This window comes from Lolium rigidum, chromosome 2, assembly GCF_022539505.1.
Source record: "Lolium rigidum isolate FL_2022 chromosome 2, APGP_CSIRO_Lrig_0.1, whole genome shotgun sequence".
Taxonomy (NCBI): Eukaryota; Viridiplantae; Streptophyta; class Magnoliopsida; order Poales; family Poaceae; genus Lolium; species Lolium rigidum.
The window spans coordinates 2,467,645-2,479,370 of record NC_061509.1 but is presented as its reverse complement, the minus strand read 5'-3'; the positions used below and the strand labels follow the sequence as shown (position 1 = coordinate 2,479,370).

The 11,726-nt window shown below is 46.3% G+C and overlaps 1 protein-coding gene and 1 long non-coding RNA gene across 3 annotated transcripts; one reads left to right on the top strand and one right to left on the bottom strand.

Annotated features, from left to right (window-relative positions):
* Positions 1-3,086: 3,086 nt before the first annotated feature.
* Positions 3,087-5,850, bottom strand: LOC124685844. 2 transcript variants are annotated; one of them, XR_006997628.1, is made up of 3 exons: positions 4,855-5,834; positions 4,012-4,108; positions 3,087-3,483 (listed from the first exon to the last, which is right to left on the bottom strand). It is a non-coding gene; the product is annotated as an uncharacterized LOC124685844 (long non-coding RNA). The 2 variants fall into 2 exon arrangements; XR_006997629.1 differs by having other exon boundaries at positions 4,012-5,850.
* Positions 5,851-8,772: 2,922 nt separating this feature from the next.
* Positions 8,773-10,539, top strand: LOC124685819. The gene is made up of 5 exons (XM_047219854.1): positions 8,773-8,865; positions 8,980-9,045; positions 9,123-9,218; positions 9,458-9,586; positions 10,140-10,539. Exons 1-5 carry the CDS (start codon positions 8,773-8,775, stop codon positions 10,242-10,244), a joined length of 489 nt encoding a protein of 162 aa, XP_047075810.1. The 3' UTR covers positions 10,245-10,539.
* The last annotated feature ends 1,187 nt before the right edge of the window (positions 10,540-11,726 follow it).

The following is an 11,726-nucleotide window of genomic DNA, read 5'->3' as shown; positions in this document are numbered from 1 at the left end:
CCCGTGTTTTGTATTGCTACGATCAAAATGCGCGAGCATCCCGTGCCTGTCTATATACACGGTCGCGAGTTGCAAAGAGTTTGGCGCCACTGGATTTGTTCTGGCCGACATGAATAAGCACACCGTCTTTGAATGCCGTTCTTTTAGATTGCTCTGCTTTACCACGTCCGGCGCCGCATGCTTCTTTTGAGTGCTTCAAGTGTAGGAGGATTTGTACCGGTTTCTTTTCTTCAAGTGCATCAGCAATGGTCCGACCAAGATCATCAACGGGATCATCACGTGCCTCTTCTTCACCTTCCCCTTCACCTTCAGCATCCTCCATGAAAGTATCACCGAAATGAGAAAGATAGCTTTCATCATTGAAATCATCCCCTTCTTCATCTTCTTCCATTATAACCCCTCTTTCTCCATGCTTGGTCCAACAATTATAGCTTGGCATGAAACCGTGCCGAAGCAGGTGCATGTGAACATCTCTTGAGGAAGAGTAACCCTTCCGATTCTTACACTTAACACATGGACAGATAACAAAACCCCCCTGCTTGTTCGCATTAGCCACTACGAGGAAATCTTTCAAACCCGTACTCGAACTCGCCGGAGAGTCGGTTACCGTACATCCATTGCCGATTCATCTGCATTATTATAATATAAAATATATAATTAACCATCATGCATTTGTTAAACTAACTAGCTACAAACAATATAAATTAAACAATTAATGAACTACACACACATGCATATTTTATCAATGACACATATCAAAGGTTCAAGTTGCTAACCGCGATCGAGGAGGAAAAAATAAATGAGAAAGCTCAAGTGTGACTCCAACACTTCATATCATGTTTGTTTCATGCTCTTGGGGCATTTCATCAAACACCTTATGTGCATAAGAGGAACCAAAAGCAAACCTAACACTCACTTGTGAAGTTTGTGAAGAGAATGGCTCCAAATGGCTAAGTGTTGGCTGCTGGATGGGTATATATAGGGGAGGGGCTTTAGTCCCGGTTGGCCTAGCCAACCGCGACTAAAGGCCTTCGGGCACCTTTAGTCGCGGTTGGGCTGGCCAACCGCGACTAAAGCCCCCACGTGCACCAGCTGGCCACCGTGCGCCCTGGGCCCAGGCCTTTGGTCGCGGTTCGCCACACGAACCGCGACTAAAGACCCCATTAGTCGCGGTTCCTTTACCTTCGCGATTTATGGGGCTTCCCGGAAGCCTGTTTTTCCACCAGTGAACGGCAACAGCCACTAGCATAACTATAATATAGTTTGAGAAAGGCACTTCTATTTCTATCATGCATGCACCCTAGTTACCATGCATGCACTTCTATTTCCCTATTGTTCATCGACTCACAAAGCCTCCTTAACGATGGTTCTCTCTTGGATCTGACAATGGTGGATGCTCGGCGACTCTTCTAACGCGTGTCTAGGCGGCGTTGGAGTTTGGTGGCGGCTGCTGGCTTCGACGAGTGCATGAAACTCTAGGGATAGTAATATTGGGTATTAGCCAGCATTGCGACATCATTCTTGTAATCCTCCAGATTTGTCGTAATAATGTAGTAGCTGTTTGTTTTGGACTTGCATAGTGTTGTATGCACTAATGTTGTGAAATATTTTTGATTTGCTACCTGAATGTTTAAAAAGATTAGACCATGCTGAAATTTTAATTGCCCTTTTCGTTGATTAGTTAGCTTATATTTTTCTTTATAAAAAGTAGCTTAAGTTCTTGCTGCTTTGCTTGTAGCTGCTGACATGCTGCTAGCTCGCTCCTGTGGAGTGAGAGCTAAGTTTCATTCTGAGGAGAAATAACTAACTAGGCAGGTATGTGAAAAGTACTCAGCTAGCTAGAGAGGTACCTGAAAGCACATCGCCGGGCCAATTGCATCGAGACTGCACAAGCTAGAGAGCATGTGACATGCACTTCGCTGGGTTGTGCTAGCTAGAAGGGCTAAGCTAGGCTGGGCGGGAACCAAAAATCCCACGCATAGCCATATACATACATGGATGCGTACACTCACAAGCTAGCTTCAGATTATCTGATCATTTTTTAAATTGCGAATATATTATATATCAATGGAAGAGAGAATTAATATCAATATCAATGAATCAACCAAGCATAGTGAAGACAAATCCTAAACCTAATCTCTCATCCTTCTCACACGTAGTAGAAGCACAACATAAAAAGCTACATAGAAATGCATGACTTTGACTTTTGAGCGAGCCAAGCATGAACTTGGAATCCCGGTTCTTGTGTCCGTGCGAGGTTGGGGATGGACACGTACGCCAGGGAGTTATCCGCGCGTCGAAGTGCAGCGCTGAAGTTATCCTTTTGCAGATGCGCTACAATGCCGCTTCGCCTTCTCCCAACGTCGGTGATGATGCTGCGGATGGAGTTGTCTTGCGCCATTGCGAGGTGGCGCATAGCCCTCGCGGCGGTGTTCTGCGCCTGTTCTCATCGTTATCCATCATCTCAAGTGGCGGAGGCGGAGCAGGCCGATGATGGAGGGCGAGAACGGCGGCGCGCCTTCGGCACGCGTCACTGCCTGTAGTCTTCGCTAGGTGGTTCAAAGGTCTACTTGTAATTTTTATTACTTTTAGATCTGCATGTACTGCTATTGATAATTATTAATAGATTGGTGAAATTTTCGCAATAAAAAATCCAATCCATGGATGCATGCAGAAACACTGGCGCGCGGTCGAGTTAATTAATCAGGTGGCGTTCCATCAGTATCGTGCCAGGTCAATCGATGGTTAATCCTTTCCTCGTTCTCAATTAAACACTCGACTAGCTCCATCGTCGGAGGAAACAATTTACGCGTGAGGGCCATATGATTTCTCCCCAAATCATTTCCTTACCAGTCGTCACTTCCACATTCTAAAGATGGACTCTCGTATGCACGTATTCGTACGCCCCTTTCAATTTGTTCATCAGCTAACAATGTTGTTGTTCATCAGTTAAGCTAGTTAAACAATTATCGTTGTAAATTTTGCCACCACAATCCTTTGCTCTTTCTTGGACATTCACATCGTCACACAGCAAAATAATATACCAATAAATGCATAGCTTCACTTCAAGACATCACCACAGCAAATCTAACAGGAGCACTTGACTCGCATCACATACAGCAAACATTACGCGCATTGAGAGCCAGCCCAGGTTTTCAACTTCAAACGACAACAAAAGACGTGCAGCTACACGTCACACAATACGGACTCATGTAACAGGTAATTCCCCTATCAAAAAACAAGCCACAGCGAAGCTGCCGCCGTCGCAAAACGTTCAAACTTCCACCACCTCCTCCTACAACGCCGCCGGAGCTGCCAAGCTCAGAAGGGCACCGGTAACACCAATTCAGCAAAGTTGCACATACCAGCGAGCCCATCTCCAGGCCAGAACAACCGCTCATCCTCGCTTACCGGTGCCGCCGCATGCCATCTTCTGGTGGGTTACTGGAGCAGGGTGGTGCCAGTGACCCGGACGTCCTCTGGCTACACACAATCAAGGGGATCAATCATCTTCTCCTCAGAATGCACAGAGCATATACAAGCAACTGGAATCCTAATTTACAAGGCAATACTTGGATGATTTTTTTAAACAATCATGTTGTGATTCCTGTGTACAGCAACACCATCTGCATGGATGCATATAATTCTTGATAGCAAATTTGAACAAGTAAAGAAATGGCACGTATGCATGTATGTGTTAGCCTCCCCTGGAAAAATATATTTATGGCTGCTCTACTATTCAATGGAACGACACCCACAAATAAAGGATGCAAGATAAAATATATGTTGTCACTTGCAGAACTGAATCCACTATCTGCTAATTTTGACATCAATTATATTTCAGACAAAACACTAGCCTACAAAATGCACAAATCAGTAATGCCAGTAGCAGAATTGGTATATTGCAGACTGGAGACAGACCAGTTCATCAAGAGAGACGAAAACGAAATGGACACAACACAGCTGCAGTATTAAAAATAGCACCTAGAAAAGGATGAACCAGGAGCTCACCGGAGAGGTTGTCGCCGAGGTCAGGCATTGCCACCACAAGACCATATAGCAGTCTTAACAGCTACGAAGATGCTCTCAAACGCAAGAGTCCAGTGATCTGCAAGAGATGCATAATACAACACATTTAGCAACAGTTAGGGAATCCTAGGTGTTTAACACAAAAGTGTAGAACATATATTTCTTATCTAATGATATTTACAATAAGAGGAACACCAATTATCATGCACTAGGGCATGCTCTTTGGATTATCAACATTATGCTTTTAATCCAAAAAGCTGGAGGTCCCAAGCTTAACAACATGAAGCATAAACAAAAAGCTTAAAGGACCCCCAGCAGCCCAGCCACAAAAGAAACCAACTAGAAACAATAAGTAACAACTCCTAGAGCAAATATCCAATGCAGAAGAGCCAAAGGAAACAAGAATCGAAAGGCTGAAGCTCTATTTTTTATCCATCACAAATGCCAGAAACAATCCAGCTGAAGAGCATTCTAATGGCGTAAGAATTATCACTTCAAATTAGAAAAAAATGGTAAATTATTAACCAACTATCAGCTCAAATGCAACTCCAGAAGCAAAGCTAATAGTGTTGAAGGGACTCCTTTCGAGTACTGACACAATCAGGAAGCGTTAATTAAATTTAGCATCTACTGTTAGCAAGGAGGAATACTCTCAAGTTTGAGGACACTCATCACCAATTTAGATGTTGCACCTCTAAGAACACTTAGAACAGTGCTAGATGCAAAAAAATGGAAAACGTCATGGACTTCAACGAAACATAATGTTCATGCTCTAGAAACAATTACAATAATCTCAACTACAACAAGAAGCACAATCACCCTCACCTGACATGACAGATGAACATGGCAGGACCCTAAACCATAGAGACGAAGATGCCACAAATGCCACGGTTGCGGCACGGTGAACTCGCCGTCGCCGCATGACAGCAAGGGCAGAGGTGAAGGATGAAGTAGTTGAAATGCAAGTACGAGAGCATAGAAGAAGTTCTCAACAAAAGACACTTCCAAAACTTGCAATTTTAGAATTAGATATCACTATAGGAAAGGAAACGTCGTAGCAAATCATCATCATCATGACAGTACCTTGCACAGCAAATATGTAGTTTGTAAACAACAGCGGCATACAGAATACCGGAATATATGTACATAACTTGAACACTCCTTTTATATTGAAGTCTTGAGCAAAAGCATGGAAAATTTGGTTATAAAAAAAGAGCAAGTATAATTGAAGCATCAGAACAGAACTAGGCAACTTGCTGCACAAAGTGAGTGTGCAAACGAACTCCACAATAACAGGAATTAGGCCTTTCCTTGTTGAACTTGTACTTGGAAGCACCGGTAGAAAGAGGTCAATGTTCAGGTTAACCTTTCGTATATAAAAACCTAGCCTGCTTCAATTTTGATTTCCTAACTACTTATCCTAACAGCTTTCTGAAATGTTGCCAAGACATTTTGAAGGACCATACATGCTGATTGCACGGATAAAAGGAGATGCAAATATATGTAGCAAATCAGACCATACAACATGCTACCTGCACAGATAAGTTAGAGAGGCCTAATGGAGGTCTAATGCTGCTAAACAGGACTCTAACGGAATCCAGATTATGATTAAGCCGAAGCTGCTAAATAATCCTAACGCTGACATGACTCTAAATAACCCTAATGCTAACAGCGCTCTAATTAAGCTTAGTGGTAAACATGACTAATGGAGATCTATCGCGGACGAACAGATTAAAAAAAATCGACCTTTGGATGCGGCGGCATCGAGGTAGCAACGGTGGTGCGCTCAAGGGCGACATCCTGGATGACGCGGACGCCTCCTGCACCTGCACCCGGCCCTGCTGCAGATCCTGCGCGTCCACGGCCTCCCGCAAAAACGCCGGCCGCCGGGCACTTCATCGGCGGAGGATCCCGGGGAGGAGCGGCGAGGGAATTGGCGGCCAGGCGGAGACCACCGAACAACCGCCTCCACTGTCCCCTCGCAGCGCGTCGAGGGAGACAGCCCTCCGTGCGCCGTGGTCGCCGCAGCGCGTCCTCGTGGCCGGAGGCACCTCGCCGGCGTGGAGCACCTCGAAACGCCCTCGACCAAGCTGCAGACCCGGTCCGGCCAGCTCGACGGAGCCGCGCGCATGGATGCGCGCGGGCGCCGGCGAGCCAGCCGGCCGCGTCGCCTTGGTCTTTGCGGCGCCGGTCGATCTGGTGCGGGGGGCTCGGGAGCGGCCGGAACTGGGTCGGAGGGAGGTGAAGACGGCGGGGGGAGGAGTTCCGGGGCAGTGGAGAGATGGGGCGACGCCGGAGGGGCCGTTGACGGCGAGCGGGGGAGCGGCGGCGGCGACGGCGGCGAGCGGCGGCGGCAGAGGAGGAGAATGGGGGCGTTGGGTGTGGTTTTGTTCAGTTCTCGAGCCCAAAACCAAAACAAATTTATTTGTCACGGCCCAAAACCAAAACAAATTTAGAGATCTTCATTCTTTTAATGTATACTTTCTCGCAAAGCAAGTGCTTTCAGATCATGATACCCTATGTGCTTGTGTATTAAGAGAAAATACTATCCTAATGGGAAATTGCTAAAGGTAAGAACAAAAAATGGCTCATGTTTTGTGTGGCAAAGCATTGTAGAAGGAATACAAATTTCCAACGACACATTTGGTCAAAACCATACCCTGGAATCTACAAACTAAATGTTGATGCATCATGTTATCCTGATGGTTATGCGGCTATTGGAGCAGTTCTATAAAATCATAAGGGAGAAGCTATCGTGGGGTTTGCGTGTCTTCTAGATTGTATGATTAGTGCAACTACAACGTAAATGATTGCTCTTTTAAGGGGTTTAATTGGACCTCATTGAGCAACTAGGATGTACATTTGAATCGAACACATTAGAGCTAATACAATCCTGCAATGGAGAGATGGAAGTACGAAGTCTCTACGTGGTAATCATGGCTGAGTGTTTTTTGAAGATTAGTACAAGGACTAATATCTCCTTCAAGCATTGTCCAAGGGATGCCAACCTGGTGGCTCGTGAGCTTGCTAGAAATTCGAATAGTTTGAGAGGTAGTCTAGTATGGGATGGTGATCCTCCTAATTTCACAATGCCTGCTTTGTAATTCATGGCGTATCCATCTTTGCAAATCAACAAAGCATCATGAAGTAACCTTTCAGGAAAAAAAAAAACTAGCTCGATCAGCTCTAGTAAATAATAAGACAAGAACAACCTTCCCGCAGATCGCTGATCTAAGCCATCCGCCCAGTTCTCATCCAACGCCCTCACCCCCTCCCACAGAAACACACCACATGCACTGCCGATTGGACCAACCATGGCAGTGGCGACGCCCTGGGCGCCGTGCTCCCTCTGGAGGGGCTGCTGAGGTCCCGTTTCTCCCCATCCCGACAGCGTTCCCGGGCGAAAACCTACAGTCTATTGGACCGAGCGACGACGGCGCCATGGGCGTCGCTTCCTCCTTGGCGGCGTTGCTTGGGGAATGGTGCTTTCCGATTGAGGGTGGCTGAGGTGGTAGGTGGCTTATGCATCATCGATCGTGGCCCCTGCTTGCGTTCTTCATGGCGTCTCCTTCGGTAGGTGGCAGTTCAATCCCGGTGGCTTTGTCAGTTTTGGCGAGGTGTACCCGACCGGGTTCATTCTCAACGAACGTTTCGCGTCCTTCGAGCCATGACGAGAGGGAAGGGATCCCTCATCGGAGTTGGAAATGGCCGGTGCTGCAGCCTATCCCAACTTGTGTGTAGACAACGATATCCCTCAAAGCAGCAGGTGGTTCTCTCGAACCTGGGTTGCTTCTTCCCTGGTGGCTTTGCGAGGATGCTTCGACATCGACTTGTTGTGTTCCTTATTTTAACATTTGTTGTTGATGTTTGGTGTGTTGTAAGTGGGTTAACGACTTGTATCAAACCTTGGATGTTTGGGGCTTTATTAATTTAATTTAAAGGTGTGCACATACTTGTGCCTTTTGTTTTCTTCTAACTACAAGTACTCGTTCTCAAATTATTATTTGGATAATCTAAACTACGAGTATATGAAATAAGTATAAACAAGGACTCATGCATCCATAGATACGTACGATGAAGGTTGAAGTTGCTAGCGATTACATGGCACATGCACGCAGAGTGTATATACACATGACCAGATTACGAGTTAGCGATGAAGATTGAATCTAGTCTACCACATGCAGTGCAGTAAAGAGCTATAGCCACCGCGTGAATCGGCTATATATTCAGCTACACTACTCTCGATTAGCCTAAACCAGAATTTCGGAAATAAAGCGTCTAATCTCGATCGAAATTTAAAACGCGGAATTTCCGAGCGAAAATTAAGGCCTTGTCTTCCGGCCGGCTCCATCCATCCGCATGCACTTGCCATTGCCAATCAGAATACACGAACGCGAAAAATGAAAACGAAATTCACGCCGCCAGCCGCTCACCAAACGCGCTACGGATTCCCATCGATCGATCCCCATTCTCTCCGCCCGCGCCTCTGCCGCCGCTCCCACAGCCTCCACACCCGCCGGCGCACCTCGGCCGGCCTGATTTCCTCGCAGACGCTGCATCCCCCCACAGCGCTTCGAATCGCTAACCCTTGCAGGCCGGCGTCGAGGACGGCGGAGCGCGGTCTTCTACCGGTCGTCGAAACGCATGCCTCCCTTCTGGACTAGGGTTAATGCCCCGTCCTCGCATTTGAAACAGCAGGCGCCGCGCGCACAGGTGCCATCGTGAGTCGCGTGCATCGATTTGATGGTGCGCGCGGCTCCGTCGAACTCGTCGGTCTGCGTCGTGCTCGTGGATGAGGGTCGTCCCCGAAGCGACCTCGACGCATCGGCTTCAAAGGTATCTGTCCTAGAGCTGTAGTCCGGACCTCGGTTCCGAACCTAGTGCGGCCGCAGCTGATTCCACGTTTTTATTAGTAGTATATGATCTGATTCGATTTCTTTGGCCACCTAGGGTTTTGCCATGGCCGACAAGGGCAGCCTGAAGCCCCTCCAGAAGGAGTACCACCTGCTCTCCAAGGTGAGCTCGCCATTTCCTCACTGTGGTTTGAGTCCATTTATGTGGGGACGTCCTGATGCAGTTTGGATTGGTTGCAGGAGCAGCGGGCGCTGCTGCATGATGGTTCTCCCTCGATGGTCCGCTACCCCTCTTCGAGCTGCTGTTCATCTCAACCACATCTCCATCCAACAATGGTTAGGTTCATCTCTCTCTCTCTCTCTCTCTCTCTCTCTCTCTCTCTCTCTCTCTCTCTCCAATCACGCTATTTTTTCTTGCTTTATTTCTTGGTGCATCCACTTGTTATATGGGTAATTCGTTGCTGCTATAGAGGGAGACGGGAAGGGGAAGAAGAAATTGTGAGGGACGTTCTTACAATTGTTGGAAAGTCTCCATATTGTTGGAACAGATTCTGATATACATTGTTATGGAACAGATTCAGTGGGTTCTGATTTTGTCTTCCTACTTAATATTGTGCCAAGTGAAGCCAGTGAACATTAATGGGGAAATCTATGCAAGAGGTGTGGCTTATGCCTTGCAAAATAGTGGATATGATCCCAAAAAGGTGTGTCCATTTTATCCATGAAACAATACAGTCTACCCAGCCTTGAAAAACTTTTGAAACATGCAATTGTTACAGTGTTATTAACTTGGTTGCGCCTTTCTGTAGGAATGTGTAACCCTTTTTAGTGAACTTTGCACCATTTCCTTTGTTTATATAGCCTATTATATGATTGGATAACTTAATTGTTACACATGTTTTACTTAATGTTTGCATTATTCATGGTGGATTTCAGGTTTGGGTGACATGATAATGGCCATTTGGTCCTCTGTTTCTTTCCCAGTTTCTCCCATACTGCACATTATGGTGCTATTACATCAAATATCGTGCCTCTTTTCATGTTATTTATGCATGTTTCGTTGCTTGCGAATTGAGATAGATCGAAATGCAAGTATGGTAATTAAAATGATAGTTTTTCTGTAGATGCACAGGCTGTTCGTTCTCTTCTCTGGGAGTGTTCCAGATCAATTTTAACTTTTTAATTTCACTACGTTTTTAGTGCTAGTTTTTGTTTTGTACTTTTAACTGTACCATGTCATTTTTCTCCCACTGATAGGTGTCGGGAGAGACTGCTCATGAAATCTGGTTTGCTGCCAATAGCATGGGGGCTGGAGGCCGAGAATCTGATAATATGATAATTTTCTTATCAGGTTGGCGCTAAATTTTGTAAACTACAATTCTGTCTTGACATTTTTCAGTAGTTTTGTTTCAGAAATTCCGCAGCAATTTCCATAAGGAATTCTTTGTGTTGCTTCGGTACTTACAATGCGATACTGCACAGTATTTTAGTATAAGAGAAAAGGCTAGCTTTACAAAGCTAGGCCTCTCTGATTTGGCCTCATGTAGCCAACTGGCTTCGTATGTGGAAGTGCGACATTCCTATTGTCTCATCACATGACAGATATGATAGGAAAAAAATCAAATTTATTCCCTTACTTCGAAATATATGCACATTTTTTCTCCATTATTGTGTACTTGTATGAGACTAAAATTGCTCCATAGCGAGGTATGCAAGACAAATGTTCATGTGTAAGAAATAATTACTCTACAGTGGGTGCTTTTATTTTTATTTTTGTTGCAACTAGCAAGGTTAATGTTGGAACAGTTATCTTCTTCATGGTAGAAAGGCTAAAGAAAAATTCCCATGTCTTGCTACATTTTAATTTCAGGTACCACAACAGTTTTCTAGAAGATACATTAGTACTAAATATATTACAAGTTCAGTTTTTCGAATCTTATTCGGCTTTGTTGATAGATGCAGACTTCTGAAGTAAGGTCAAAGAAAAAGGGAAAACAAAATTCACGCAAAGCATACCGCTGGGCGCTCACCAAACGCCCTCGCTCCGTATCCCGATCGATCCCCATTTTCCCTGCCCTCGCAGCCGCTCGCCTGCACCTTTGCCGCTGCTCCCACAGCCTCCACACCCGCCAGCGGACCTACTCCGGCTCCTCCTCCAAGCTTGATTTCCTTGCAGATGCCGCATCCACCCACCGCGCCTCCAATCGCTAACCCTATTAGGCTGGAGTTGAGGACGATGTGGCCTGGCCTCGCGCTGTCTTTTACCGGCCATCGAAACGCACGCCTCCCTCGTGGCCTAGGGTTAATCCTAGGTGTCTCCCATCCTCACATTTGAAAGTGGAGGTGCTGCATAGGTGCCATCATGGTGGCGTTGCTGGCTTGCTCGACGGTGTCATCTGCATCGATTCGATGGTGTGCGCGGCTTTGTCGAACTTGCCGGTATGCGTGGATGAGGGAGCGCAATGCGGTGTTGCTCGTCCCGAAGCGACCTCGACGCCTCGGCTTCAAAGTTAGCTTGTTGACCCCTCCTTCGTCCTAGTGCTTAGTCCGGACCACGGTTCCGAAGCTAGTGCAACAGCCGATTCCACCTAGATTGGTAGTTGTGATCTTATTCGAGTGTTTTGTCCACCTAGGGTTTTGCCATGGCTGACAATGGAACGCCTCCAGAAGGAGTACTAGGTGCTCTGCAAGGTGAGCTTGCCATTTCCTGTCCGATTCGATTCTGTCCATTTACGTGGGGACGTTTTGATGTGGTTGGGTTGGTTTGCAGGAGCTGCCGGTGCTGATCGTGGCTCTCCTACTTGCCCAGCCACCTATGTTGTGTAAGATAAAGATACAAAGTTT